This window comes from Fundulus heteroclitus, chromosome 4 (genome assembly GCF_011125445.2).
Source record: "Fundulus heteroclitus isolate FHET01 chromosome 4, MU-UCD_Fhet_4.1, whole genome shotgun sequence".
NCBI classification, from domain to species: domain Eukaryota; kingdom Metazoa; phylum Chordata; class Actinopteri; order Cyprinodontiformes; family Fundulidae; genus Fundulus; species Fundulus heteroclitus.
Window position 1 is genome coordinate 27,429,599 of NC_046364.1, and position 27,034 is coordinate 27,456,632.

At 39.8% G+C, this 27,034-nt stretch overlaps 1 protein-coding gene across 2 annotated transcripts; it reads right to left on the bottom strand.

The window, feature by feature from the left end:
- Window positions 1–1,945: 1,945 nt before the first annotated feature.
- On the bottom strand, window positions 1,946–26,962 carry ano9b (anoctamin 9b). Of its 2 annotated transcripts, none has more exons than XM_021315982.2 (24): window positions 26,714–26,962; window positions 24,729–24,794; window positions 22,446–22,580; window positions 22,216–22,352; window positions 19,160–19,221; window positions 18,967–19,025; window positions 18,616–18,695; window positions 17,040–17,174; window positions 16,212–16,305; window positions 15,314–15,374; window positions 15,157–15,239; window positions 13,606–13,710; window positions 12,065–12,229; window positions 9,795–9,831; window positions 9,573–9,684; window positions 9,303–9,357; window positions 9,097–9,194; window positions 8,813–9,009; window positions 7,627–7,779; window positions 7,296–7,440; window positions 7,074–7,205; window positions 6,893–6,986; window positions 6,685–6,797; window positions 1,946–2,874 (listed from the first exon to the last, which is right to left on the bottom strand). In XM_021315982.2, exons 1-24 carry the CDS (start codon window positions 26,732–26,734, stop codon window positions 2,841–2,843), a joined length of 2,373 nt encoding a protein of 790 aa, XP_021171657.2. In that variant the 5' UTR covers window positions 26,735–26,962; the 3' UTR covers window positions 1,946–2,840. The 2 variants fall into 2 exon arrangements, with proteins under 2 accessions (XP_021171657.2, XP_012717068.3); XM_012861614.3 differs by having other exon boundaries at window positions 22,446–22,589.
- Window positions 26,963–27,034: the final 72 nt, after the last annotated feature.

Sequence of the window (27,034 nt, forward strand, 5' to 3'; positions counted from 1 at the left end):
TATTTTATTGCCTTCATTTGCAAAGTCATGAGGTGGAGGAAAGATAGGTGGAGAAGGTAAAGCTTTCAGCTTTATTAAATTTGGAAACTGAGTGAGCTCAGATAAAAAGTATGATTTTGTTACAAGAATATTTAATTAATTCAAGATTCAAATCTTCAACAGATGTTTGTATAGGACTTGAATTAATTCCAATATACTTTGCTGTACCCTGGGCCCCATTATCATGACCCCAACATCACCAATATCAGGCAAAATACAGAATAGATTACCATAATAAATGGTAAATATACACAATGCTTCAAAATCTGTTACCAAGTCTAGTGTTATTCACAAAATAAATGCTGATAGAATTATAAATGCGCTACATATCCTCTTGTCAGGAGACTCACATATGATGCTATGAACACAAAACAACACTAGACTGTTTTCCTCACGACTTCCCCACGCGTCATAAGCTGTTTTACAGAAATGGCCCTTAGCAAGTGGAAACACAAAAACATGGTTTACCCCAGGAAACCAGGTCTGGGGCTTTTAATGGAAAGCGGGTTATTGTCACCTTTTGGTAGGAGAGTTATTTTAGCTTGATTGAAACTTTCATGGAGTGTACCATATTTGGAAAGCTTCTTGATACACCTGAGTTAAAACTGATGCAAGTATGTCCTTAAGCCGTCTATATGAAGAAACTTAAGTTTTCATTCCTGTAACAGCTTTTCAGCCTCCGTTATAGATACCTCCAGTATAGCTTTTCCTTCCTGAGAAATTTTTAGTATTGCTATTTTGTCAGAAAATGACTCCAAATCTTCAATACTAGCTACATTTTCAGATATAAAAACAGTATTATCAGATATTATCTTGTCATCCTTTTTTAAAGCTGTGATTACCCTGTGCTTCTCCAGTCACTTATGTTGTGCAACCATTCACTTTCCTGCTTTTTCATTTTCATACATTTGTTTTAAGCCTATACAGTGCGTATTCTGCCTTTCTTTTTTAAATTTCATGAATACTAAATGTCAGTTGGCATATTCTTCTAAATGTGTTACCTACCAGTTGTTTTACCAAGTCACTTATCTGTTTTTCCTTATACGTTTACTTACCTTTTTAGAGCTTTAAGACAGCTTTTAGGGCATCTCACATAGTACCGAGCCTATCTGTAGTGCCAGTGTTAGCTTCTAAAACAAAAAAAAAAAAAAAAAAAATCTACATCAACATTTAGTGTTGCCATAAATTGCCTGTCCTGTTGTATACTTGAGTTCAATCTCCATCTGACAAGACTCTTCTTTTCAGCTTGTAGATCTATTTGTAATTCTACTGGAGCATGGTCTTCTTAAATCCCACACCTACATCAACACTCCAGACCAGAGATTTAAAAATGAATCAATTCAGGAATAGCATTGGTGGGTGTGTGAATAAAATGTATATTTCGTTTCCAAAGGGTGTGTTAGTCTCCAGATGTAAACCAGCCCAATTTCCTAGATGGTAGGAACAGATTTATTTCTAACAGAGCAGCTTATTGCTGTTCCACTCCTGTCTATATACTCATATGAAACTTGATTAAAATCTCCTCCTATCACAATTTGACCTTCAAGACTGCACAATAGCTTAACATTAGGAACAAAATTAGGTTATTCTCTCTGTGGTGCATATATGTTACATAGTACAACTTTTACCAGTGCTTCAAGTTGAAAGAAAACATCAAAAAAGTGACAGTACTACTGCGCATAGGGGAATACCAGCTAGAGCAAAATCACAGTTATAGTAAATATAGTAACAGCATATCTAAAATAAAGACGTTTAAAACATGTTATAATATATAAGCAATAAAAGCATATTTGCCTAAAGAAAAGAGGTGGTGGTGGGGGGTACTGCATGAGCTCAATATTAAATTGAGAAGTGAAAAAAGGTGATGAATGGAAAAATGGTTGGCAATGGAAATGTTGAAAACACCTTACAAAAATAACTTTTTTTTTAATGTTGTAGACAAAAAAAGTGGCAAAGCATCATTTCACATGCAGTTTTTCACCAAAGCAACAGTAAACTTCATTGAACAAATGAAAAACAAATGATAAATGCAAAAGTAACAAAGACATGAGAATTGATCCCATGTTCAGCCTCTGTCCTAATACAAACACGATTTAATCTGAACAGCAGTGTTAAAGTCTGTTCATCTAAAATAATATGGAGATATGCTCTGTTATGTATAAAACCTGCTTCCCAGAAAACCTTCAGCTCATTCCAAGTGTTTATTTCCAAAAAAAAAAAAAAACAAGCGTAGATGTAGTATGTATTGTTTAATCCCCTTTCCTTCATTGATATTTTATTTGTATTTATTCATGTATTTCATATTCTTTAGCCAACAGTGCAGAGAATATACAGCTAACATGAGACAAGCCTCGAAGAAAGGCTCATTTATTTCATTTGTTTAAATGATGTACACAGAACAAAGAGATGGCTCCATATTTATCTTCCATTACTAAATTAGCTACAAACATTGAAATGAAAGTACCCTGCAGTTTGGGTCACTGCACATGTCTTCTTAAAAATATCTCTATTTGTCGTTTCCGAAAAACCTGAGAGAAGAACAACAATGACACAACTTTAAGAATGAAGTTGAATGGTCCGCTGCGTATTATTCAGCAACAAATTATAAACATAAAAAATACATTTCTTAAATTTCACAATGAAACAAAGCCTAAAGCTTTTAATAAATTTTTCTTGAACAAAGATCTCACATTAATCTGAGTTACTGTGTTCCAACAGTAGGTATAAATGATTAAAAAGCATTAGTGCAACATTTCCATTTAAACGCCTTTCAATGGAAGCAGATCTGTGGTCAGCTTAGGTCACACTACTGTTCCTTTGCCATATCTCTTCTCTCTGAATGGAAAAGACAGAAGACATACAGAATAAGATCAGATCGCAGTGAACTGTACAGCATGCATACATGCAAAATTTTTCATTTAATAATTTGTTCACAGCATTCTGCAGATGGGTTACTGCTGGGTGGCGTGAGCATGAGCATAACTGACTGACACCGCTAAAACACGCCTCCTGGGTTCTGATTGGTTGTTTTATACCAGGAACGGTGTATTTCTGCAAATGGCAACAGGACCCCTGGGAGGAACCACAGGAGCTTGATTGTTTTTTTCACAGATCCTCCATCTAGTATTCTACTGTCATGACAGTTTGAAAAAATATGTGGAAGATACATTTTTACAAAGTTCACCCACTGCAGCTAGTTGTTAAAACCTTTCAACTTTACATGGGCCTGTTCTGTGTGGTTTTTCTACACTTCAGGCCATCCATTCATTCATTCATTCATTCATTCATTCATTCATTGTCTTCTGCATGTCTGAGATCAGGTTGCAGTGGTAAATGTTCCAGGACAGAAATATTGTCATCAGTTTTCTTAAAAAAAAAAAAAAACTCTCCATCTAAACCTGGGGGTCTCCCCTGGTGTTTCCCAGGCCAGAAGGGTTATATAATGAGTTTTGGATCTTCCCCAAGTGGAGCACGCCAAAGTATCTCATCCAAGGGAGGCTTCTGATCCTTAGCTGTTGTCCATGAGACAGGCACCCTGTACGTTTTGAACACTAGGCTGTCCTTTTTGATATAGCTCATACTTAGAGCAGGTCAGGACATCATGACCACTCTCTTATATTCTAAGGCAATTGAACACTGAACACTTTTCTTCATTTTCTTCTTCTAGGCTCCAATTATGCATCATCTGCTGTTTTGCTGACAGATGAATCTGGTGCCCCACACAAACCTGGTTTAATCTGATGAGATTTTGATTAACAAGAAATAACAGCGTGAGAGATGGTATGAGACCGCTTCCATTAAAGTCCAAGTCCCACCCACATTCCAGTGACAGATTTCTAACCAGGTTAAAGGGGATGGTTCTATTACAGAAGACATCTTTACTTCAAACGGAAGAAACCTTAGTAGCAAGGGGGACCCAGGATGGACCCTTGGTTCCCCAAGGGTCCATCCTGGGTCCCCCCTATTCAATATCTACATGCTCCCTCTAGCTCAGATAATAAAAAATAACATCAGCTACCATAACTATGCAGACGACACACAGCTCTACATCACCATGTCACCAGGTGACTATGAACCAGTTCAAGCACTGAGTAAATGCCTAGAAGAAATCAATACGTGGATGTGCCAAAACTTTCTTCAATTGAATAAAAACAAAACTGAAGTAATAATATTTGGACCAATAGAGGAGAGATCAAAAGTTAGAACACAGCTTCAGTCGCTTCAGCTAAAAACCACTAATCAGGCCTGAAATCTGGGAGTAGTGATGGACTCAGACCTGAACCTCCAAAAGCATCTAAAGACAATTACAAGGTCGGCTTTCTGTCACCTGAAGAACATTTCCAGGATTAAAGGACTAATGTCTCAGCAGGATCTGGAAAAACAAATCCATGCATTTATTTTTAGTAGAATTGATTACTGCAACGGTGTTTTTACAGGTCTGCCTAAAAAGTGGGTCAGACAGCTGCAGCTGATCCAGAACGCTGCTGCCTGCGTCCTCACTAAGACTAAGAAAGTAGAGCACATAACCCCAGTTCTAAAGTCCTTACACTGGCTCCCTGTATCTCAGAGAATAGACTTTAAAATACTTCTGTTAGGGTGCGCGACCCATGTACGGAGGCCTTAGTCCTAAACGCGGTCGACCTGGGTTAGTATCCGACCCGCGGTCCTCTGCTGCATGTCTCTCCCCCTCTTCCACCCCCTTCCTGTCAGCCTACTGTAATAAAAAGCGAGCCACTAGAGCCCAAAAAATAAATAAAAATACTTCTGTTAGTCTATAAATCCCTAAATGGCTTAGCACTTAAATACATCACAGACTTGTTATCAGTGTATAAACCATCCAGACCACTAAGGTCTTCTGGCTCCAGCCTACTCTGCATACCTAGAACACGAACCAAACACGGAGAAGCAGCATTTAGTTCCTATGCTCCACTTATCTGGAACAAACTTCCAGAAAACTGTAAAAGTGTAGAAAGCCTGAGTTCTTTTAAATCAAGATGAAAAACTAATTTTTTTAGGACTGCCTTCGACTGCTCTAGTTAAATAGTTCTACTGAAATATCACTAGTTCAACTTTTTTAGTCCAACTATTTTCAATGTTCTATTTTTGTTTCTACATTTTATGCCTACTTGCTTTTATTCTGTTTTATTTTCATATATTTTAATCATGTAAAGCACTTTGTATTGTCTCTGTACTGAATTGTGCTATACAAATAAATTTGCCTTGCATAAATATTTGTTTGCCTCTTAAACAAAGATAGACATGGTATTAAGCATTTACATATAAATGAATACTAATTTTACATTTTAATAATTTCATCATATATTTTTGTATGCTGTTTATATCCACATTCATACAGTTTAAAGCCTGGAAAAGGTCATTCCAGAGTCTTACAATTTGCTTGCAACTGGGGCAGGAGCTTAGTACCCCTGAAAGAGAACTGTTTAGCACAGCTTCATGTGCTGACACTGTAACTCCAGGGTAGTTCATTTGGCTATGTGATTCAGCCTTAGTTTGTCAAATACAAAGGCAACACATTAATAAGCATTAAAGTATAGTTTATGGGATGGGTTTCTACAATGTTATCAGCATGTAAAAACTCCTCTTCAGAACCAATCTCTGATAAAAATGGTGACCAGCACCGCGTAATCTTTCAGCAGTCACCAGTTATTGCAACCGTAAACTGCAGAAAATACGGGCAGTGTTGCTCCCTCTACCTTTACTCCCTCGGCTCCTATGTCAGCGCGTAATCAGGCGGAGGGATATTTCAGCTGGTTATACTCACTGTGTCTGTAGTGCGGCGGCAGCACTTATTTTAGAGCTCAAATAAGCAACTTCACTTTCAGAAACAAGTCCAAAAAAATTGCCACCCGCGACTCATGAAATTTACAAGTGACTTTAGAATAAAGAAGCCCAAAGTCGCATGAAAAAAGTGGACTTGGCAAAAGTGAGCGCGGGTCTGTTTTGCTACAGTCTCTAGCATTCTTGGAACTATGGAAAGCGCCAAGGGTAAAAAAAATAAATAAAAAAAAAAAGTCCGTAGAGCGCTACAGGGAAAAAAAACTAACACGCGTCAAAAAAAATGTTGCCCTTATGGTCTAAGAAAGTTAACGTGTTAAAACAGCCTTAATTTAAATATAAACATAATAATAGCAATAGGGTCACAATGTAGGGGAGGGGGCCACGTGGGGTCATGCCCTGAGGAGAGTATAGGTCATATACCCAAGCCCGACCCAAAATGTGTGCCGGCTTGGGTCTTGATGTCACGCAGGGTGGTCATTTTTATTTTTTTTTTTCCATCTCAAGTGATATAAGCTTAGTCTATTTAGATGTAGTGGATACAAAATGTGGTTACCCTTATTATAAATAGAGGACCAGAACTTTAGTTCCAAGTACTAGCACTTGGACGACTAGTAGCATTGATAACATTAATTAAAAAAATTAGTATTTCAGTCAAGTTTTCTCCGGGCTCGGGCCAACAATTCAAGTTTATTGGTGGGGCTCAGATTGGGTCTGGGTCACTTTGGAATGTGGTCCGAGCTTAGAGTTTGACAGAAACTGTCACATATCATCTATAGAGTAAGTTCAAAACATCTGCAAGTTTTTCTTTAGAGATGACAGATTTATTCCACTTGGGGGCAAATTTACCGTAATTCATCCTTGAGTCGTTTCATCTTATCATCCAAGCGTTTATTCTTAACCCTCATGGGACTGCCTGGGACGAACCAAGCCGCGATGAACTTACACACCACCACAACATGCTGTAGAAAGAAAACACAAACAAGACAAAATGAGGTAAACAATCAAATTAGCTTTTATTTGAATAAAAGACGTTTGCAACATTCCAAGAACAAACCTCAAAGAGAATGACGAAGGCAAAGCGTACAGCCAGGACGAACCAGAACTTTGGGGTCAGAGAGTAGTCCTCCGTGTTCCTGTAGTCTCTATAGCTGTAGATGACAGTTTGGCCTGTGTGAACCATCTCTGACTATATGCTGCATGTCTTTACAAAAAACAGAATCATTCTGCTCTCTCACCTGCACTGGGAGACGTTGACTTGGTTTCTCAGCACCGGATCTATAAATGTATGATTGTATTTATTTTCACCTATTTTTTCAGTCAACAAGAAGGCTACGGACAGAGTGTCATTAATGTAGCCTTCCATACAGCTGTGAAGAAGAAAAAAAAACAACAACATGAGGACAGAACAGAATCCAGCCATGACTTGTTAGAACTTTCAAGCTGGAGACATGACTGACTCTGTGGAAGGGCTGCCACGGGAACATGGGCCATAATGATAGCGGTAAACCAGACGAGGAATAAAGTCCGATGAGATTCCAATGACCAAGCCATTAGCTATCACGGCCAGTACACCAATAACTTCCAACACCTGCATCCACACACCTGCAGACAGAACAATAACCCCCAAATAAAGCACTCTTAGAAACACTTGTTTATGTGTTGCTTGCCACATGAGCGCCAAAAAGGGTTCCTGGGATCTAAAATCAATTCCCAAAAACTAGTGTATCTAATAGTTTTGGTGTGAACATTAATCAGTTTTACATGAAATACTTGTTTGCCATGCCTTACCTATGTCGTTGGTCTTCCTGGGAATAAGGCGCCGCTCCAAGCGGGTCATTTTGATGGCATCCAGGCGGATCTCCCAGATGTTGTTGATAAGAGCCAGAAGGGGCGCCAGGGGGAATGCAGCCACAAATATGGTGGTGAAACTGAACTGGATCACTGCAGAGCAAAGACAGCAGTGAGCAACGTGTTCATTCATGAGTAAAACTGCAACATTCAATTCTACCACCTGGACGGAAAAAGGATGTCCGAGAGAAACATAAAATGATGTCACAACAACCAAGCTATGTTTGACAAAAGTTTAACCATTAAAATAAAAACGGATCATAAAAGCTGCTGTTATCATTGGGGTCATCTAAATCTCCATATGCATGTTACAGATCAGTTCATTATAATGTATCTACTAAATAATAAGTGTTGTATTTCACTGTAAAAGAAAACAAAAAAATGATAACCAAAAAAAGAAAACCACTCACACAAGACTAACAACATAAGAGTTTCTTTAGGTCTCCACTTTAGAATTGAATCCAAAGTTCTATAACCTGCCTGTAAGACGCATACTCGTACTTTACATTTGTCTATATTACTGTTACAGATATAGCAGCTAGCAGGGCAAAAAGACACTTGTGATACAGCTTTGTCATTCAATGGCTTTGCTTTATTTTGTATCACTTTCTACATTGTAGACACATAGTAAAGACATGTCTATGAAAGAAAAGTTTATATAAGGATGTATGTAATTTGAGACAACTCAAAATATCTTTTACATTTAAATATTTTAAAATAGCCCCCCTTTTCCTTTGATTACTGTACACTACTAGCCTTCTCTGGATGAGAAGACATCCATAACTGGTTCTCCAACGGTCTCAAAGGAGTTCCCAGAGGTAGGAAGAAAAATGAAGACAGACCATTTAATGAGAAGGCGTGTCCAAAATGAGTAGTAGGGGTGGTGAAGGGCTGGCAGGCTTTTCTAAGGTCAAGCCTAAAACCCAAATTTGTACAAGTTTGATACCTATGCTCCTGTTACAAATCCAGAGCATTATTAAGGACCAGCGAGGTCTCAAATGTTTTTCCGGTGTCGTCACATTTATGCCCAATAAAAGACACAAGACATTTTGCCAACTTAAAAACTATGTCCTGGAGGTAAAGCTTTGTGGATCCCTCATCGCTACAGCGTCATCGGTAGACCTACCCATTTCCAGGAACTCATTAAACAGGCTGAAGGCATCCGAGTTATCCAGGTGGTAGTTTCTTAGCCAGTCTCGGATTTTGCAAGTGTCACATCGCTCAACACTGCCCTGCTCACTGCGACAAGCCTTCCTGTAACAGCGACCGCACTGTCTCTTCAGCCGCTTTGCCGTTTTTCTTCTTATGAAGCTCTTGACCCAACTGCAAGACAAACAGTTCACCATAGACCCAATGTTGGATCCTATAGCAGACCCAAACCCAATGTGCGAAACAAGACACTATGCTTACGGCACAGTGAACTCCAAGATGTTGTTGATAGTCTGCTTGAGCAGCATGATCACTGCCATTTGGATAAAGAGGTCCGTTAAACAGCCACTAGGGTGGCACTGAAAGACAAGCAATACGTCAGGGTTTAAGATAAGATAAGCTAAGCTTTATTGATCTCTTTACGATCTGTTTCAGTGAGACGCAGGGAAACCGCAGCGTTTTCTCACCTCTTCCAGTCTAAACCCTGCAAGGCGAGAGTAGTTTCTTGGATGTCCGTTTACCCTGATAAAAAGCAAGAAAACCTATATTACACTGATTTGCTTAGAAATTGGAAGCCTTTAGTTTATATGAAAATAATTTCACGTAAACGCTTGACCAGAATCAAGCAGTACTCTAAAGCATGTACAGGAGAAATGGAACATCGAGTATGAGGCTACATGTTGTGTTGTTGTGCCAGTCCCGTCTTCCAGGGCATTGACGTTACAGCCGGTACGTACCTGCCCAGAAAAAAAGCCACGTAGAAGAGAGAGGAGAAGAGAGTGAAGAACTGGAAGGTAAACATCTTGACTGTGAAGCTTCTCTCTTTGGCAGCGACTGAGTTCAGCTTCTCTGAGGAACACAGACAACCCAGAACTCACAACAGTGAGAAGAACTGTGGATGTTGTTTCAAATTGAATAAAAGAAATGCTTCATACTAACTATTACACACGTGCTCTCACCTAGCTCACACAGTTTTAGGGACACACATCTGTTAACCTGCAGATTGTATGAAAACAGATTCAGACAAATATGAGATAAGACGTAATGGAAACAATGACCAAGAACAAAGAAAGTAAATCATTCTTCTGGTGCTTTAAAAAAAAAAAAAACATGTTACTGTTGAATTGAATCAAGAGACTTATGTATGTTCTCTCAGTCGGCTGAGAATGGTTTGTTCCAGCATTAGGTCAATTTTAGAGACGCAAAAATGATGGAAAGACAATAACTACAGATTCAGAAATGTTTTTTCTGGTTTCATTGCTGTCAAATTTAAAGCGTCTCAACTAACTGTGTATTATATATGAACACTAGTGGTAAATTCTGATGAATCTTTCCCCACTCTAGATTAATATACCTCTAAAGGTCTTGAGGAAGCTTAATAGGGGGCCAGTGTTTTTGTGCGTTCCAACTAAAATGTTACTTGAGTAAATTTTAACTTTCAGTTTTGTTTTGGGTTCTTTTGTGAGCTCCTGGTGAACCTAGAAGCTGTTTTGACATCACACCTTCCTTTGACCCAAAGCCTCTATGTCACCTTAGATGTTTATCTTCCACATCAGCCATTGACCCTTCTGCCAACCAAATCAGAAAATCGTGCTTCTCCCTTTGCCACCACCTCCCACTTTCCTGTTTCTAGAAGTCAGGTGAAGAGACAGCTGGAGAGACTGAAACGAAATAAAGCTGCAGGTCCAGATTATGTCTACCTCAGAGTCCTGAAAGTCTGTGCAGAGCAGCTCTCTGGGGTTCTACAGCACCTCTTCAGCCTTAGTCTGACCAAGAAGACAGTTCCAATGGTGTGAAAGATCTTCTGCATTGTTCCAGTATCAAGGAAATCCCACCCATCAGCCGTTATAGACCTGTAGCCCTGACATCCCACGTCATGAAGGTCCTAGAGAGACTTCTGTTGGCCCTCCTGGGTAAACAGATAAGCAGCTATCAGGATCCCCTGCAGTTTGCCTATCACCATGGAGTTGGAGTTGAAGATGCCATCATACACCTGTTTCAACAAACCCACTGTCAGCTGGTAGCACTGCAAGGATCATGTTCTTTGATTTCTCCAGTGAATTTAATACAATTCAGCTTGATTTGCTTTGTCTGAAACTCCAGAAGATTCAGGTGGAGGCCTCAACAATCACCTTTCACTCTTTACACCTCAGACTTCCAGTAAAGACAGACTCTGGTCATCTGCAGAAATACTCAGATGATTCTGCAGTGGTTGGATGTGTCAGAGATGGACAAGAAGCTGAATACAGGGAGCTGTACTCATGGTCTGTGGAATGGTGTGGAAGCAATCATGTCATTCTGAATGTGGATCAAACAAAGATGATGTAGATTTCAGTAGAAACAGGGATAGGACTAACACAATTTCCCTCCTGAGAGGAGAAGTGGAGGTGGTGGAGGAGTATGAATACATTGGTGTTCACCTGGACAATAAACTAGACTGGAGAGGCAACTGTGACGCTGTCTACAAGATAGGAAAGAGCAGAGTACTTCCTGAGGAAGCTTAGGTCTTTCAGGGTTTGCAGCATGAAGCTGTGGATCTTCTATAGGTTTGTTGTGCAGAGTGTGATTGTATCAGGTGGGGTAGCAGCATCAGATCAACTGACTTTACTTCATCTCTAGAACCTCTAGGGATGATGTTGCAAAGAAGGATTCTTCATAAAATGAAGAATATTGTGGACTACCCTGAGCATCCTCTTCATCAGACTGTCATAGAACAACAGAGTGTCTTCAGTCAGAGGCTTCTCCAGATCAGCTATAAGCCAGACCACTACAGGAGATCCTTCCTGCCCTCAGCCATCAGCATCTACAGCAAACTGAAGAAATCCCATGAGTTGCACTAGTATTTAAGTTCCCTTTGGGATTAATAAAGTATTTTTGAATTTTGAAATGAATTGAATTAAATTTTGGAGTAATTTTGAGAGGCTTGCCAGTCATGCTAATGTTCACCATCACTCTATTTTTTTCTTTTTGGATAATGGCTTCTTATTGTGGTTTTCCCAGGGCCCAAATCCTTAGAAATGCCTTTGAAATCTTTTCCAGATTGATCAGAATTAATGATAAAATCTACTTCATGTTGTTAGAAAGATTCCATATAAAATATTTCTGGCAGTAATGAGGCCTAGGTGTGGCAGGTGAAATTGAATTTCAAACTATGTGAAGTAGTGGGTTTTTTTCACCATTTGTTACATTTTGTAAATGAAGTGGAAGGATTAAATCTGTGTAAACATACCTTGGTCATGACCTGAATGGTGATGTAGTGCAGCACTGCTCCCATCAGCAGAGCCAAAGTGTTGGCGTGGGCTTCTAGAAATTCCCACTTGCTATCCGACATCAAAGGAGCAGCCACCACCCGAAACACCACAAGAGCATGAGTGAGTCCGAGGATCACCATCAGCTGCAAAGCACACACACACACACACACACACACACACACACACACACACACACACACACACACACACACTAAAGTCAAACAATTAAAAACAAAAACTAAAATCTGATGATACTTTGTCTCGCAAAACTGTTCTTTGATGGTGGATTTTATTATAAGTCAGTATAAGGTCCATCCATCCATCCATCTTCTGACCCGCTTAATCCCTCATGGGGTTGTGGGGGTTGCTGGTGCCTATCTCTAGTGTTCACTGGGCGAGATTCTGACAGTCTCACTGACTGTCAGAATAAGGTAAACCAAAAAAAAAAAACATTTCCCCCATACATGTCTTCTCCAAGGGGGAAAAACGTTTTGAGAAAACCTTAAAAAAGGTAGAAATGAGTGTGGATGAGTTACACGGGCTTGCCATTGTTTTGGGGCGTTTAATCAAAAGTGCCCTGAAGCCTTCCCCCACAGAGTTTATTTATAGGGAACACTACTCAGTCATGGTCTGTAGCAACAACAGTTACGTCTAAGTTACAGGACAGATGTAAACACAATACAACAATTTTTAAAAGCTTTTGTGCTTTATTTCAGATGTTTAATGTGGACAAGAAAATAGAATCAAAGTTTGGTTGCTCTAGATCAGCAGTTCCCAAAAAATGTTTTAGCCATGCACCCCCATCTGCGTCCCAACTGGGTTGACGCACTCCCAATCCCCTACACCTTTATGGTTATGGAAAATAAAATTACAACAGAATTTGAATTAAATTGTCCAAGGAACACACCAGACAGGTAAGGGATGAAGTTGTGAAGAAGTTTAAAGCAGGCTTAGGCTATAAAGCTTAGAACACAGAGGTCTGTTCAATCCATCATCCAGAAATGGAAAGAGTATGGCCCAACTGTAGAGGTATGGAGTCAATCATGTTTTGGTGAAGGTTATGGTTAGGATGACAATGGTAATATAATAAACAATGGTATATAATTGAACTTGATTTTGTAAAGTGCCTTGAGATGACATGTTTCATGATTTGGCGCTATATAAATAAAATTGAATTGAATTTAATTTAATATCTAGGCATACATTTAGGTACTAGAATGGGAATAAGAGGAAGTCAGTGAAAAGTCTTAATCTGGGTACAAATAAAGGTGTGTGTGTGTGTGTGTGTGTGTGTGTGTGTGTGTGTGTATTGCCAGTTGAGTGAGAACATATTTCTTGTACTTTTACCACCAAGTGAGGACCAAAAAAGGTGCCAATTAGGTTTAGGTGTGTACTGGTAAAGGTTAGGTTTAGGGGATAGTAAGGCTATGGAAAGGGTTGAAAATGGAAGTCAAGGAATGGGCCTCACTATATATACTAAACAAGGATGTGTGCATGTGCGTGTGTGTTTTTTTTTTACCATGACTGTGACTAGGATGAGGACGAGGGTGCTGCGCCAGTAAGAGTGTATGAACCTTTTGGGCTCACAGTTTGGATCATTGACGATGTCCATGATCAGTTCCTCCTGTTGACACACACACTTAAAGTTACATATGAGATTTTGGTGGAATTTACACAGAGCAAAAAAAAACTTCAACTTAGAAATACTGTCTGGTTATGTAGTAAACTACAACCTGATTTTTTAGGGTTAGGTTTGATTTGCCTTTTAGTTGACCCATCTGAAACATGATGATAGTGCATTTGATTTAACACCGTATTCCACATCTTATGTGCTTGCTCCGTTCCGTTCACATATGTACATGTCCGACCGACGGCACAACTATGTTATTTTAATTAAAAAGAGAGCAGCTCCACATTCTCCGTGACTACTCTAAACGTCACCGTCAGCAGGTCCGCTCCACTTCATTCACCGTCAAAATACGGATTGAGTCCATTTTTCCGCTCCGTTCCGATATGTCAGACCTTGGCCCGGTCAAGCACCACAATTGCAATCGTAGCAAACAGGGAGAAGAACATCAACGTTGTCTGGTTTGTCAAATTTAAATGGTGTAAATAGAGATCGTTAACCACAAATTAATTTATTTTTTTAATATTCACAATACAATTAACTGTTTTATTTCAATATCTGATGCAAACCACAGTTTTTGCACCAGATCAGGAAGCAGATTTGTCTTTTCAACATTTAATTTGAAACAAGGTATTCCTCTCCAAATAGATTTGCATTCTGCTTGTAATGACAATGATCACATATGCTCCCCTCAGGCTCCAAGAGGCTTTGGAGCGAAGCTAGATGGAGTTACCGCGGATGTAGCAGGCGGTCTGGAACGGAACAGACACGTACAGGAGTGGATGACGAGGAATTATGGGGTTCCCCCAAAAGTCGTAGCTCAGATTTAAGAATTTAGCCAAGTTTTTCCTGGTCGCAAGTTAGAGGGCTGGTGGGAATCGCCAATTGTTGTGCTGCTAATGCTGTATTTCGCTCCAGATTTCACATTCAAACACTAAAAGGGACAAGCTCATACACTCGCTAGACATGTTCCTCTGAATGGTGATGCTGTTTTGCTGTGTTTTTTTATTTTTTATTTGCAAAGCGTTACATTAATGCACAGTTTACTGAATGTATATTGCTTCTGTATATATATCCATTTTATTCAATTTTATTTTATTTTATTGTATTCTTATTTTTGTCTGCACCATCAACACCAAGTCAGCCTTTAACTTTGGGAACACTGACTACCGAATACAAACCACCATGGGTTTCCAGTCCAAATACAAGCCAAAACGGTAGAATTAAAATGGAGGCAACTTAATGCATAGAATAATTTAATCATAGCTCATAGTCAAAGCCATCATCAAGAGCACATAATATTTTATTCAATTGTATCCATGATTTACGGCTTTTCTCTTTTGGCAAATGACCAAACTCACCTCAGATTATTTATTACCTAAAGACTACTAAAAGCTACACCAAAAAGCATGACATTGTTGGGATGTGGAACAGAAGCTGTACCTCCTCCTCACACCAGTCAAAGACCTTCCAGGAAGAGACATATTTGGCTCTGTGTCTCTTCCACAGCTCCAGGAAGAGTGTGGCTGAAACACAGAAACACAATGTCAAATCATCCAGCACCAGCTACGCAGCAAACGTGATTACATCAGAGACTGACCCCAGATTGCCATGAACATAGCAAATGCAACCGTGCCTTCGTTGTCAAACAAATGGCTGACCTGTGTAGAGAAGAAGAAAGAGCAACCCATGAGCCTTTCAGCCAGAAATACATTCAATAAACTGACTAGTAGCAGGAACAAGCTTTAATATTTTGATCTAAAGCCCTGATTGTGCCCCCATCTGGTAACTGCTCCAGGTAAAGGGATTTAGACTCAGGTTGTCGGCCTATCTTATATTTATTTTTTTACTTGTTCCATGAGCAGTAATTCCTTTAAGGCTGATTTCATGGCCTTTATTTTTCCACATCATTTTCTTTCCTTAACGTGCCACCCATGTTGTGATTCTGCCACCCTGTACAGCTGGAATGGTATTCTTAGGCTTGTGTGGTCCATTTGGATATTGCAAATAGACCAGATAACCTTTTACCTCTAAAAAGGGAACTTTTTATGTAATTAAAAAAAAATCCCATCTTACTTTTAAATGTGAATTCATTCTGCTTGGTCAATGCAACACATGCTATTTCTTGTGTACTTTTTCCTGCAAAGTTATTAATGAATCCCCAGACAGATGTAAAAGGTGATTAAGAGTAGCTTTTTTTTTAAAGAAAACAAAAGTAACTGAAAATCCAGATACAAGATCTCCGCTCCAGTAATTATATGATTTCCTTAAATTAACCTTGCACCTATAGCTATTTATAAATTGTACTCAAGGATGAACTAGACTGGAGGTCAAAAACTCTTTTCCTGATATCTTGCCTGACTTCTTTGGATTTTCCTCGTCACAAACAGAAACCGTGTTATCTCTGTACGCATCCACTCCTCTACTATCTAGTTCTTTACTGCCAGTCCTTCTATTCTATAACTAATGACCAGGACCATTAAATTTACCAAGCTCACCTTTGCATAGGTGCATGTGTCTGAGAGCTGCCATACTCCACACCTCTTATCACAGGGAGGACACATGGTGATGTTAGACTCACACACCTCCTTACTTTGGACAAACACAAACAAATATTAAAGCATTAATACAACAAGCACTCGTAAAAGCGTTTTGATATTGGTTTTTATTTGAAAATCGATTAACACCTAACTTATTCTACACGTGCCTGTTCAGATTGTCGGTTGTACAGGTCATCGTGACTGCAAACAGGCTTAAATTGTGGGAAACCAGACTTTCGCTCAGTTTTTCTGAAAACAATTTGACACTTATATTGTCCTATGATGGGAAGACTTGAATGTGACAGTGGCAAAAACACAGACAGAGTTATGGTAATTCATAATTAAAAAAAGAACAGGCAAGTCTAATCTAAAGTTAGTGCTAAAAATGTGAAACGAGAGAAGCCAACACTGAACAGAGGGGGAGGACTGCACTTCCAACTCCCCAGTGTTTACAGCTCGGTCGTCCAACACATTCCAGAGAGATTACATCAGCAGTCTCATCATCATTCAGGTGACCAATTACTCCACTCACACCAAGCATTAGCTGCTAATGACTCAGGACTGTGATATGTGGGTCACTGATCTGCATCTGACTGAGAATGCGCCTAGGAGGACGGGCCTCCATGTCCTTAAAAACAGCAGCGCTCCAACTGCAGGTTGCTCAGCATGAGCCGCCAGAGACTTCTGGATAGGTGTTGAAATGTTTTCAGAAAAACTGAGCGAGAGTCCGGTTGCCTTTGAAGTTAACCCTGTTTGCTGTTCTACCTGTGCATATACCTGACTCACATGAGAGAGCTGGTGTTGAAAAAGGCCAGAGCATAGAGGAAGATTACTACGCCCAGAACAGCCGCTGGAATCAGTGTTTTGGTGTATAAGCTCAGCCACAGGTAGTACAGTGCCACCTTCTCTCCAAAGTACAGCCTGCAAGAAAAACAGCCAAATGATGAAGAAATGATCACATAAACAAACGTACAAGGTAGTCATTCAGGAAAAAAAAACATTTAATTAGGAACTGTATGGATTTCTTTTTCTCTAAAGCCTGCTCTGTTATCAAGCAAAATCCTTCCTGCATTGAGCTCTAACCCAACTGGAAAAGCAGTCCTCCTCTAGTGCTTTTAACAATGTGAAACCGGGACTTGTGTGGGATGAGCTGGAGCTGTCCTGAGAGGACCACCACCTTTCCCAATGGATACTGGACTTGCTAACTGGCCGCCTACACCCTTGCACTGCGTACAGGTCGGTCTACAGTACGGTGCTGGCACTGTGCGGCTTCACCCTCTAAACTGCAGACCTCTGCTTTAACTCACAGGTTGCCACCTTCAGAAGTTCTCAGAGTACTCTGCCACCGTCAGTCTCATCACAAGTGAGGACAATCCAGAGTACTTTGAACAAAGGAGTTTGTGGACCAGTGCTAGCTGGACTATTTTCTGTTCAATGCAGGGAAAAGCAAACCCACTCTCAGTGATTAGTGCTTTTTGAGTGGAGGCACGTGGGAGTTGTGGGCCGGACTGTTAATGGGATCACAGATGCTGGAGCTGCAGAGGGCAGTTAACGAGGAAACTACAGATAATTCACGGACGACGGAGACGTCACAGATGTGGCACGCATAAACAAATGGACAGGTCCATGCTGATCCGTCTAAGCTGTCGTAAATGAGGGGTTTGGAACTCTCCACTTCCTGATTTTACACTCCCTTGTTTAAAGTATAAGAGTCCAGTACTGAAGCTGTATCATTTCTCTGGCTTATTAGACTAAATACATTAAAGTATAGTCTCTGTTTCAACAGTAATTTCCTACAAATGAAGTCAACAATAAAAGAAGACCCCCTTTTACAGGGAAAGAATTAGGAGGACTGCAACACTGTACTGTTAATTTCTTTACCGGCCTCGCCTGAATGCCTCCTCACACTTCAAATAGGCTTATCCGCCGCTATATGAAGACAACTATGTAAGTGAAGTTAAAAATATAGTATTATAATAAAATAACTATATTTATATCTATATAAAAATATTAAATATGAAAGAAAAGAAAAAGGAAAAATATATGACGTAGCAGATCTAAAACAGGCACAGTATCATTGCGGGGGATCCGTTAAGGTGACCGACTTCCTCTTAGCCACGGTGGCTACTTTGTTGAATTCACTATGTAAACATTATGATATTGTTATATAGGAACGAGGGTTCTGGTGTCTGACAGACAAAGAAATGGATCCATTATGGAACCAAACTACGTGCGAGTCCAGCAATGACCAACGGTTGACACCGTTGACTATAATCTGTTTAAACAAAAATCTATTAAAATTCTGAATAGTGCCATTTATACAGTAGCAGTGATAGAGATAAAGAAAGAGGTACAAACTGACTTGATGTCGTCAAATGGTTGATCTTTAAAAACAGCTGACCATTGAGCCCATTTCGCTCTCAGGAGCTTCTGGTCCTTTTTCTGAGAATCATGAAACATAAAATAATTTAAATAAAACAAGCATCAATGGAGACCTAAATTTAAACATATTTTACTTTAAAGAAAGACAGGTGTTTAAAATAAGAACTTCCTGGTTTCTTGTGGTGTGTAAATTAGTCAGCCAGGATGAGGCAAGCAAACAGAACCTGAAAGCTGAAGGCTCTGCATTCCCTCCTGCTCATTTATACCTGACCAGTATTACTAAACAGATCAGGCTGAGGCAAGAGGAGCAGCAGCTCAACGGTTTGCTCACCTCATGAAGACAGAACGTAGTTTGAAACACACCCTTCTGAATCAGCTCCTCCAGTTTCTCTGAAAGAAAAATTATGCCAGAGGATTTCCAGTTTGCTGGTACACAAAAACCTGCATTATTAATATATTACATACACAGACGGAAACAATACACAAATAAAGAAATGGAGAAAAAAAAAAAAAATCAAACCCACCCTTTCCACCATCATCTTTTTTGATGCCAGTGTTGTAGAGAATGAAATGTATAATTCGGATCCTGGGGAACACACAGGAAGGTTAACTACAGAGAGTACAAAACATCCTTATTTTACAGAAACCACAAATTTGATTTACTGACAGGAGCCAGGTTACGTTTACACCAGGCATACACAACATAACTTAAGGGGTTTTTCTAAAGAAAAAGTGTGTGTGTGTGTGTGTGTGTGTGTGTGGGGGGGTGTCTATCTGGGGGTCTATCTGGGATATACCAGAGAAGCAGCTAAATGGATATAGGCCCAAGGCACGCAGTGGCATAAAGACCAATAACAAGACTTTAAGTGCAGCTCAGCCCGATGTAAAGGAATAACTCTGTCCCAAGACACATTCTAAAACAAAAGGAACAAAGGAATGACATGGAATCTGGGTATAAACTGGAGAAGGGCCAAACTGACCTGGAGTCCCTACAGCTCACCAGGATTTGCTTTCAGAAGATGCCTCACGGAGCCCATCAGGTAGCACTGATCAGTTTTGATTTCAGACATGCTCCATCTGACTTGTCTTATGCTTTGTGATTCATTGACAGCCAAGGTAGGGACTCTTTTTAATACTGCAGAGACTTCGCCATGAAATTTAACTATTTAGCTCTAAAAGCCAACTTTTGTTTTATTGAACCGGAAATATACATGAGTGGCTATTCAGAGACAATAATTAATTAAGTCATGACCATTGACTGATCAATCCTTAGTGCAGACAGAAAGAACAGGAAACAAAGAGTTTGGTTCCAATCCTGTTAACAGGAAGAGATATGACAGAAAAGGACGGCCTGCACGCTCAAACTATTCGCTTTGTCTGAATTACAAACTGCCTCTGTTTGGAAAACAGACTTTTTCAGTCGTTATCATGCGCTATATTTAAGTCCATCAGAGAGAAAAGATTTCTGGTTCTTTCAGATTCTTGTGCCGTCTTTCTTATCTTCATCTTTTCTGGTGAAGTCAAATCTTTTGTTACGGAATCCTGAGAAGATCCTATCACGTCATGCTTTGCACGAGTTAATCCTAATCAAGGTATTATTTGAGGAATTCGATTCATAAACTGTTGTATTTTAAGCGACAGTAAAGCTGATGTGCAATGTGATAATTTCCATAAATATTGGTTCGTTTTAGGTACCACCCTGAAAAGCGTCATTAGTGCATTCACCTTATGGGTCACTTGTTTTGCTGATGGGACTGATTGAGGCTCGTTTCCCTGAACATTTTTTGCAGACTGATGACACCTTAGAAAACAAGGGCATAACAGGTTTCCTTTTGCACTTTTAGGTCAAATTTTTCAAATTCTCCCACAGCAACAGAATGAGGAGTCAATCCTCTGACTGGGAAAACTGAAGCTTACAGAGCACCTCTGTCTTCAACAGGGCTGCTGTTCATACTGGGGCTGAGAAAACTGCAATTAACTTTATTAGCATGTGTCTTTTTTACTAAACCAGTGTCACACAACACTGTACAACATGTTATTGAAGTGTTTTAACTTGCAGAACAGAGAATATGTTCATCTCAACCTGTGCTGGTCATAACAGTTGACATAACAAATAGCAAACCTCCTCGTTCTCTAACTTGCAGCTAGAGCATGCTCTACTTGGGTCACTTCATGACTGCCTGAATATCTCAATTCCAGCAAGGAGACAAGAGGAACACAGCATTGGGCTTCAAAAGTTATCTCCTGCCATTTTGACTGCCACTGGTGACATTTGGGGCAAGAAAGCCGGAGCCCATCCAGTAATTCAGCGATCAATTTCTAATAAAGCAGATACTCCAAGACATTCCCACATGTTCTTCCTCAATCCCTGACACTGGACTTCTTTGGTAAGAAAAAAACAACAAGTTGATATCAGAACTGGTCACAAAGTTAGGTCTGGGTGAGAAAATTAACATATTACTGAGTGCTTAAGGTCAAGATGCAAGATAAATAGATTTATAATTCCTGGAATTAGATATGAGCTGTAGAGCAAAGCAACTCCTATGAGTCTCCTTGTCAGTAACTTTTTTGTTGAAGTCTTTGTCAGTTCAACAAACATTGGATTCTTCTAACAACTTAATGACTACTCCTGAAAAAACACTCTTCATAAAATGATCTACCTAAAAGGCAAAGATGATTCCAATGTAAGCTTTCCCTGTTTTACTGATACATCCTTTTTCTTAGACAGGAGGTTAAAAAAGCACTAAGCCACAAAGAAATGTCAAGGCATCAGATTATACATTGTAATATCATATTATACATGTAGTATCAGTAAACATATCTGCCCATATTTTCATATCGGTGCATCTATATTAGAAAACATCAAAGGGTCTTAAAAAAAAAAAATCCTAATTTTGAAATTTCTTTTTACAGATGGATTTAAACAGTGGTGTGAGGACTTCTGCTTTGCCACACGGTCTAAAATCTGCCATTTCCCACACAAGAAACTAATCCCTTTCTCTTCCTTTCCCAAGATGAACCGCAACTGCAGCAAAGTAAAATTAAAGCTTGACACAAACGCCAACATTGCTCACGTTTGTTAGATGAGACATCATTTCTAGAGTAAGTGAGTCAATTGTTTTCTCAGAATCCTTTCAACTTTCACTTCAGCAAACAGGTAAATCATGTTTTGTTTTTCTGTCCCCATGGGATGGGTCTTTGTCCAGCACATGAAATGAACCTTTCCCAAATGAGATGCAAGTAAACCAAAATGAAGAGATCTAACGCTGTTGCTCAAAACCAGTAAATGTTTTGAGGTTGAAGAAAAGTCTGTATAACGACAAGTGAAACCCGAAGAGAGGTCTTAAGTGACATCTAGGCTGAAGAGCTTTATTGCTCATAATTTGCAGGTAAAACCATATTTGACAATTACTTTTTAAGGCTCTGAGGCAGAGTTTCAGTGATTTGAGTTTTCTGAGAGTAAACTGCATCATATAGGTAACATCAAAACTAAAAACAGCTTCTTAGAACTACCTCCACGGGTTTGATAGGTAGGCGTGTCTGAATGACAATGGAAGCGTGTGGGTGTGTGTTGACCTACCGGTTAGCCTGAGTGATTCCTTTCTCATCTCCACACCAGTTGCAGGAGTCAGAAACTTTGAGCAGGTACTGATAGTCCTCAAATATCTCTCTGGGGGCTTGCAGGCCGTAAAATGTTTTATCGTCATAGACAATTTCCTGCCGGATAACACAGAAACAGAACAGAGACATTTGGTGGGTTGTTTGGGTCACGGTGACTGTTCAGCAGCTTGATGCTTTGTGCAAACATACTTTGACTTGAAACCGTTTCTCCTTTAGTGCGTCTAAAAAGGCTTTTCGCCTCGGGAACCTTGGGTCCTCATCGTCATTCTCCTTGTTGGCCACTAGTACGTAGTCAAATGTCCTCTGCAGCCGCTGTGCAATATCCTTTTCATACTACAAAAAACATTTCATTTTGAAACACAGATGACCAAAAGAACAGCAAAAAAAAAATCACATTTGAAAGAAAAAAAATGAGAAAAATTTAAGGATTATCCAGTGATGACAGTGATCCAGTGACAGCAGTTTATACTGTATTTACATTAAAGACCAAAACAAAGTAGTGTGTATCTGAAGGAAAATGATATATGTTTTTCAATGGTTTTTACAAGCAAAAACCATAATAATAATAATAATAACAACAACAATAACAATAATCTTTGCTGTGCATTTGTATTGAAACGCACAGTAAAGGTTTTATAAAACAACTTTTAGTTACTATTAAAAGCATCAAGTCTTTGCGATTTGTCTGTACCGGCTTTGCCATCAACAAACGGAAGTTTATGTCTATTTCTCTTTGCAAAATAGCTCAGACTCAGTCAGATTGGTTGGATAGCATCTATGAATATCCATTTAAGCATTGACAAAAGTTCTCTGCTGGATTTGTGTCTGGACTTTGACTAAACCATTTTGAAGAACTCATCTAACCTTTGACACAAACTAATCTACTACAGCTCTGGTAGTATTTTAGGATCATTGTTATGTAGGAGAGACCTAGTCTCAGGATTTTTGCTCTATTTATCTTGATTCCCTCCACTGTTGCACCTTATTTAATTCAATTTTATTTATTTAGCGCCAATTCATGAAACATGTCATCTCAAGGCACTTTCCAAAGTCAAATTCAATCCGATTATACAGATTGGGTCAGATTATACAGATTGGTCAAAAAGTTTCCTATCTAAGGAAATCCAGTTGATTGCTTCAAAGTCCCGACAAGCAGCATTCACTCCTCCTGAAAGAGCGTAGAGCCACAGGGAGAGTCGTCTGCATTGTCTATGGCTTCGCAGCAATCCCTCATACTGAGCAAGCATGAAGCGACAGTGGAAAGAAAAACTCCCCATTAACAGGAAGGAAAACCTCCAGCAGAATTTAGCTTTATTCATCTTCTTATCAGCTCTTCCCCATCTCTAAACTAAACAGCCTCCCCACAGAATGATGGAGCCACCACCGTGCCTCACCATAGCGAGACTTTTGAGTGACGCTGCAGTCAAAATGTCTCAATCTAGGCCAAAATAACTATGCAGGTTTACTGTGGTCATGGACCATCATGCAATAAAAGCTCCTTTAGTTAAGCTTTTGTGTGGTTGTCAGAATATGCTGGTTATTAGTCTTAAATTAGCTGCCTGCACACTGAGAATAATGGAGGCTTTTTATAGAATATAGTGCTGCTGCTTGCAGGGAGTCGTGTCAGGACAGTAGAGGGAAGGTTTGCCTTCTGGTGGATAAACTAGCCTTCTGCATTCTTATTCATACCCCTGGTGGATTTTGATTTAAAAAGTTAAAAAAAACCTCAGAGCTGGTTTTGAGCATGCAGACCACGTGACAACACATGAGCAGAATATCTTCTGCGTCTCTGTTAGAACCAAAATTCAACAACATAGGTGCACACCTCAGACCTGGACAGGCAAAAGCAGCTCTGTTCAGTCTGCTTGCATTTGACCTGCCAAAGTGACACCATGGATGAACCCAGTTAAAATCGGTAAGAACAGACCTAGCAGCCTCCCTCCACACTACGGCAAACTCAGATCAGGGTGAAGGTGTCATAACAGCAGCAAGTGAATACTGCTCTTTGACACTTCCTATCTGAAGGATGTGTGTTATCAGCAAACACGCCCACTCAGTTCTTTGGGATCCGTCCAAACCGGCCTGCTCTGGTTCTATTCAGCAGCCAGCAGAACCGAAGTAAATGGGTGTTCAGATGTTTGCTGCCAGAGCAAAAACTTAGCTGCAGTATCAATATCAGATTCTGTCATAATTTGTCAGCCAAATGAGACCCTGAGCAGCATCAGACTTTTATCATGCTGACAGCGGGTTAAACTCCACCTGTTAAGTGTTGTAATATAGGTCTATCAGGCCAGAACAGTGAGAGAGCTCTTTCACATGAGCAGGCATCTTCTGTGTTTGCATGTTCCATGTGAGGCTGGTCTACAGTTATCTTGGAGGTTTAGGCAAAGCGCTGCTGAAGCTGAGGCTGAGGATGAGGCTGAAGCTGAGGATGAGGCTGAGGCTGAAGCTGAGGATGAGGCGGACTCTTACCATTGAAGGAAGTAAAGGATCAGTGCTGCGCTGACCGTTCCCTTTTTCAGACATCTCCATGTTCTCCTTTAAGACAGAAAGAGAAGGAACCTACATATGGGCAAAAATATATATCGGTTGTTGATGTTTATGTTGGCATTGGCAAAATTGTGTTTCAGTTTCTAGACTAGTCAGAAAGTACTGGGTTCAATTCTTGCCACATGTCAATGTGCCCATGGGCATGGCGCTTAACTTCCAGGTTTCCTACTGTTCTGAACATTGATATATGGATACGCTCACTTTGAGAGTACGACTGCTCTTCAGTGGTCTGTAGAACTAGAAAAAAAAAAAACATCACTTCCCACAATTTCTTAAAAAGGTTTGTGAACTCAACCAGATGTTGGGATCATGAGTCTTACTGCCACGTCAACACACACTATGACAGGGTTCCAATATCTTTTAATAAGACACAAGTTCATACTTTTCAGCCTGGCACATTTTTAGTCCTTTTAAGCCCATTTAGAAAGTATAAATACAATTGTACACTATTAATTCATGTAGAAAAAAAAAAAACCTGGGGAGGTTTTCAATATAGACCCTGCAAAGATTCATGGGTGGGTGGATAGATGGAAGCGATTACCATGGCTAGATAGACTTTTTTCTATTTCTCTTTTTTCTTATCCACAAATACTTTACATTCATTCCATACTTTTCCAGACAAATCAGTAACCCTGATAGAAGTCATAAATTCAATATATTATCATTACTTTTGGGATGCTGCTCTGTTGTGAAGTAGTCTCTCTTTTCTCTTATGCTTCCAGTTGGTGCGTTTTATTTTTTCAACTATTGTCACTCAAAGTGGGTAAAACAATGACAGTTTATCAGATTAGCAGAATACTTTATTGAATGTGAATGTGCAGCACTTGTAATATAAACCAAACCTGTTACCAGCAGAACTTCATGGTTCTGAGGGGCCCGTGTTTGGATGAGCTGCATTTTGACACCATTTCCTGTTCTAACTGCATTTCACAGTTTCAACTATTTGCATCAGGCTTCATTGTTTTATTTTATTTTTTTACATACAGATATCATGTCCCAAAACAAATGCAAATGTTACCAAATGGAATAGTACAAGTCAGACGGCATCATGGAGCAGAAAGTGTGGTTCTGTGCCAGAACGCTGCAGCAGCCTGCAGGTTCAGACCTGCCAGACATTCCCATTGTTTTGACCAACTCCTGTTTTCGCCAAAGACTTTGTTTTTCTGAGGTGCAGCGTCATAGCATTTTTACTGCCTCAAAACATAAGAGAACAGGTACGATGACAGATAAACCAAGTTTCTATCCTGGGTGAGTAAGCGTGAACAATTAGGTGTGACTCAAAAGATCTGGTCCCAACAGTATCAGTTCAGATCATGTAGTTTCATCACCTCAAACTGTTTGTGCTAGAAAAAGGGTGATAATATTTGACTGATAGATGGAGGAAATCTGAGTGCAGCTTTTTTCCGAAAATAAATAAATAAAACTATACATTTTACAATAGAGTTATGGAAGATAGAGTAAAAAAAAAAAAAAAAAAAAAAAACACCAAACAGCATATTTATAAGACCTTGTGGTGACAACAGCAGCATCTCAAAAATAAAAACTAACTAGATAACATGATTTTTATCTCTAAACAAAACTTTTTTGTAACTTGACTGGTTATGGGATAAGAGTACCTCAATACAGCAACATAAATATTACAGGCCTTGTATTTTGTATCTTCTACTTCACATGTATTAATGTAAAAATAATAATGGATCTTTACATTCATCATTATACAAACAGCCAACTTAACATGTTCCTGTCCCTAAACACGTGGATTTAAGTCTAAGGCGGATTTTCTGCAGGTAGTGTGAAACAAGCGTAGAGAACACTGACTATAAGCCACCACAGCTGCATCTCCTCTCAGGACAGGAGACAGTCCTGCTGTTGGATCAGAAGACAGAAGCCTCGCTGGGTCTGTTTACCTCAGTAGCCTTGAAGAACATGCTGGATCGTGTTTGACGTGAAGCTCAGCAGAGAAAACCAGCCTCCAGCATCATCAACAGCGACGGTGTCCACTCCATGAACGTCCTCCTGTCACAAACAAACATCCCGACGAGTGCTGCTGATCACGAGAAATAGCCTGGAAACCCTCTCTGTCCGCAACAACAGCCTTCTTCTCCGCCTCACTTCCGCATACCTTCAGCCAGGTAAGCCGCAGCTCCGCGCGCGCGTGTGAGGTTAACAGGTGAGTCGTTTTTACCTGAAGACGCGGTGACGTCACTTTAAACTGAAGGCGGGACGGT

What these genes read in the sequence shown, in the direction of transcription:
- ano9b (XM_012861614.3), bottom strand. Translation starts at nt 26,734, where the DNA reads ATGTTCTTCAAGGCTACTGAG. An exon ending in TGTTCTTCAAGGCTACTGAG is followed by an intron (nt 24,795 to 26,713) that starts GTAAACAGACCC and finishes TCTGTCTTAAAG; the next exon opens with GAGAACATGGAGATGTCTGA. An exon ending in CAGGGTTTAGACTGGAAGAG is followed by an intron (nt 9,195 to 9,302) that starts GTGAGAAAACGC and finishes CTTGTCTTTCAG; the next exon opens with TGCCACCCTAGTGGCTGTTT.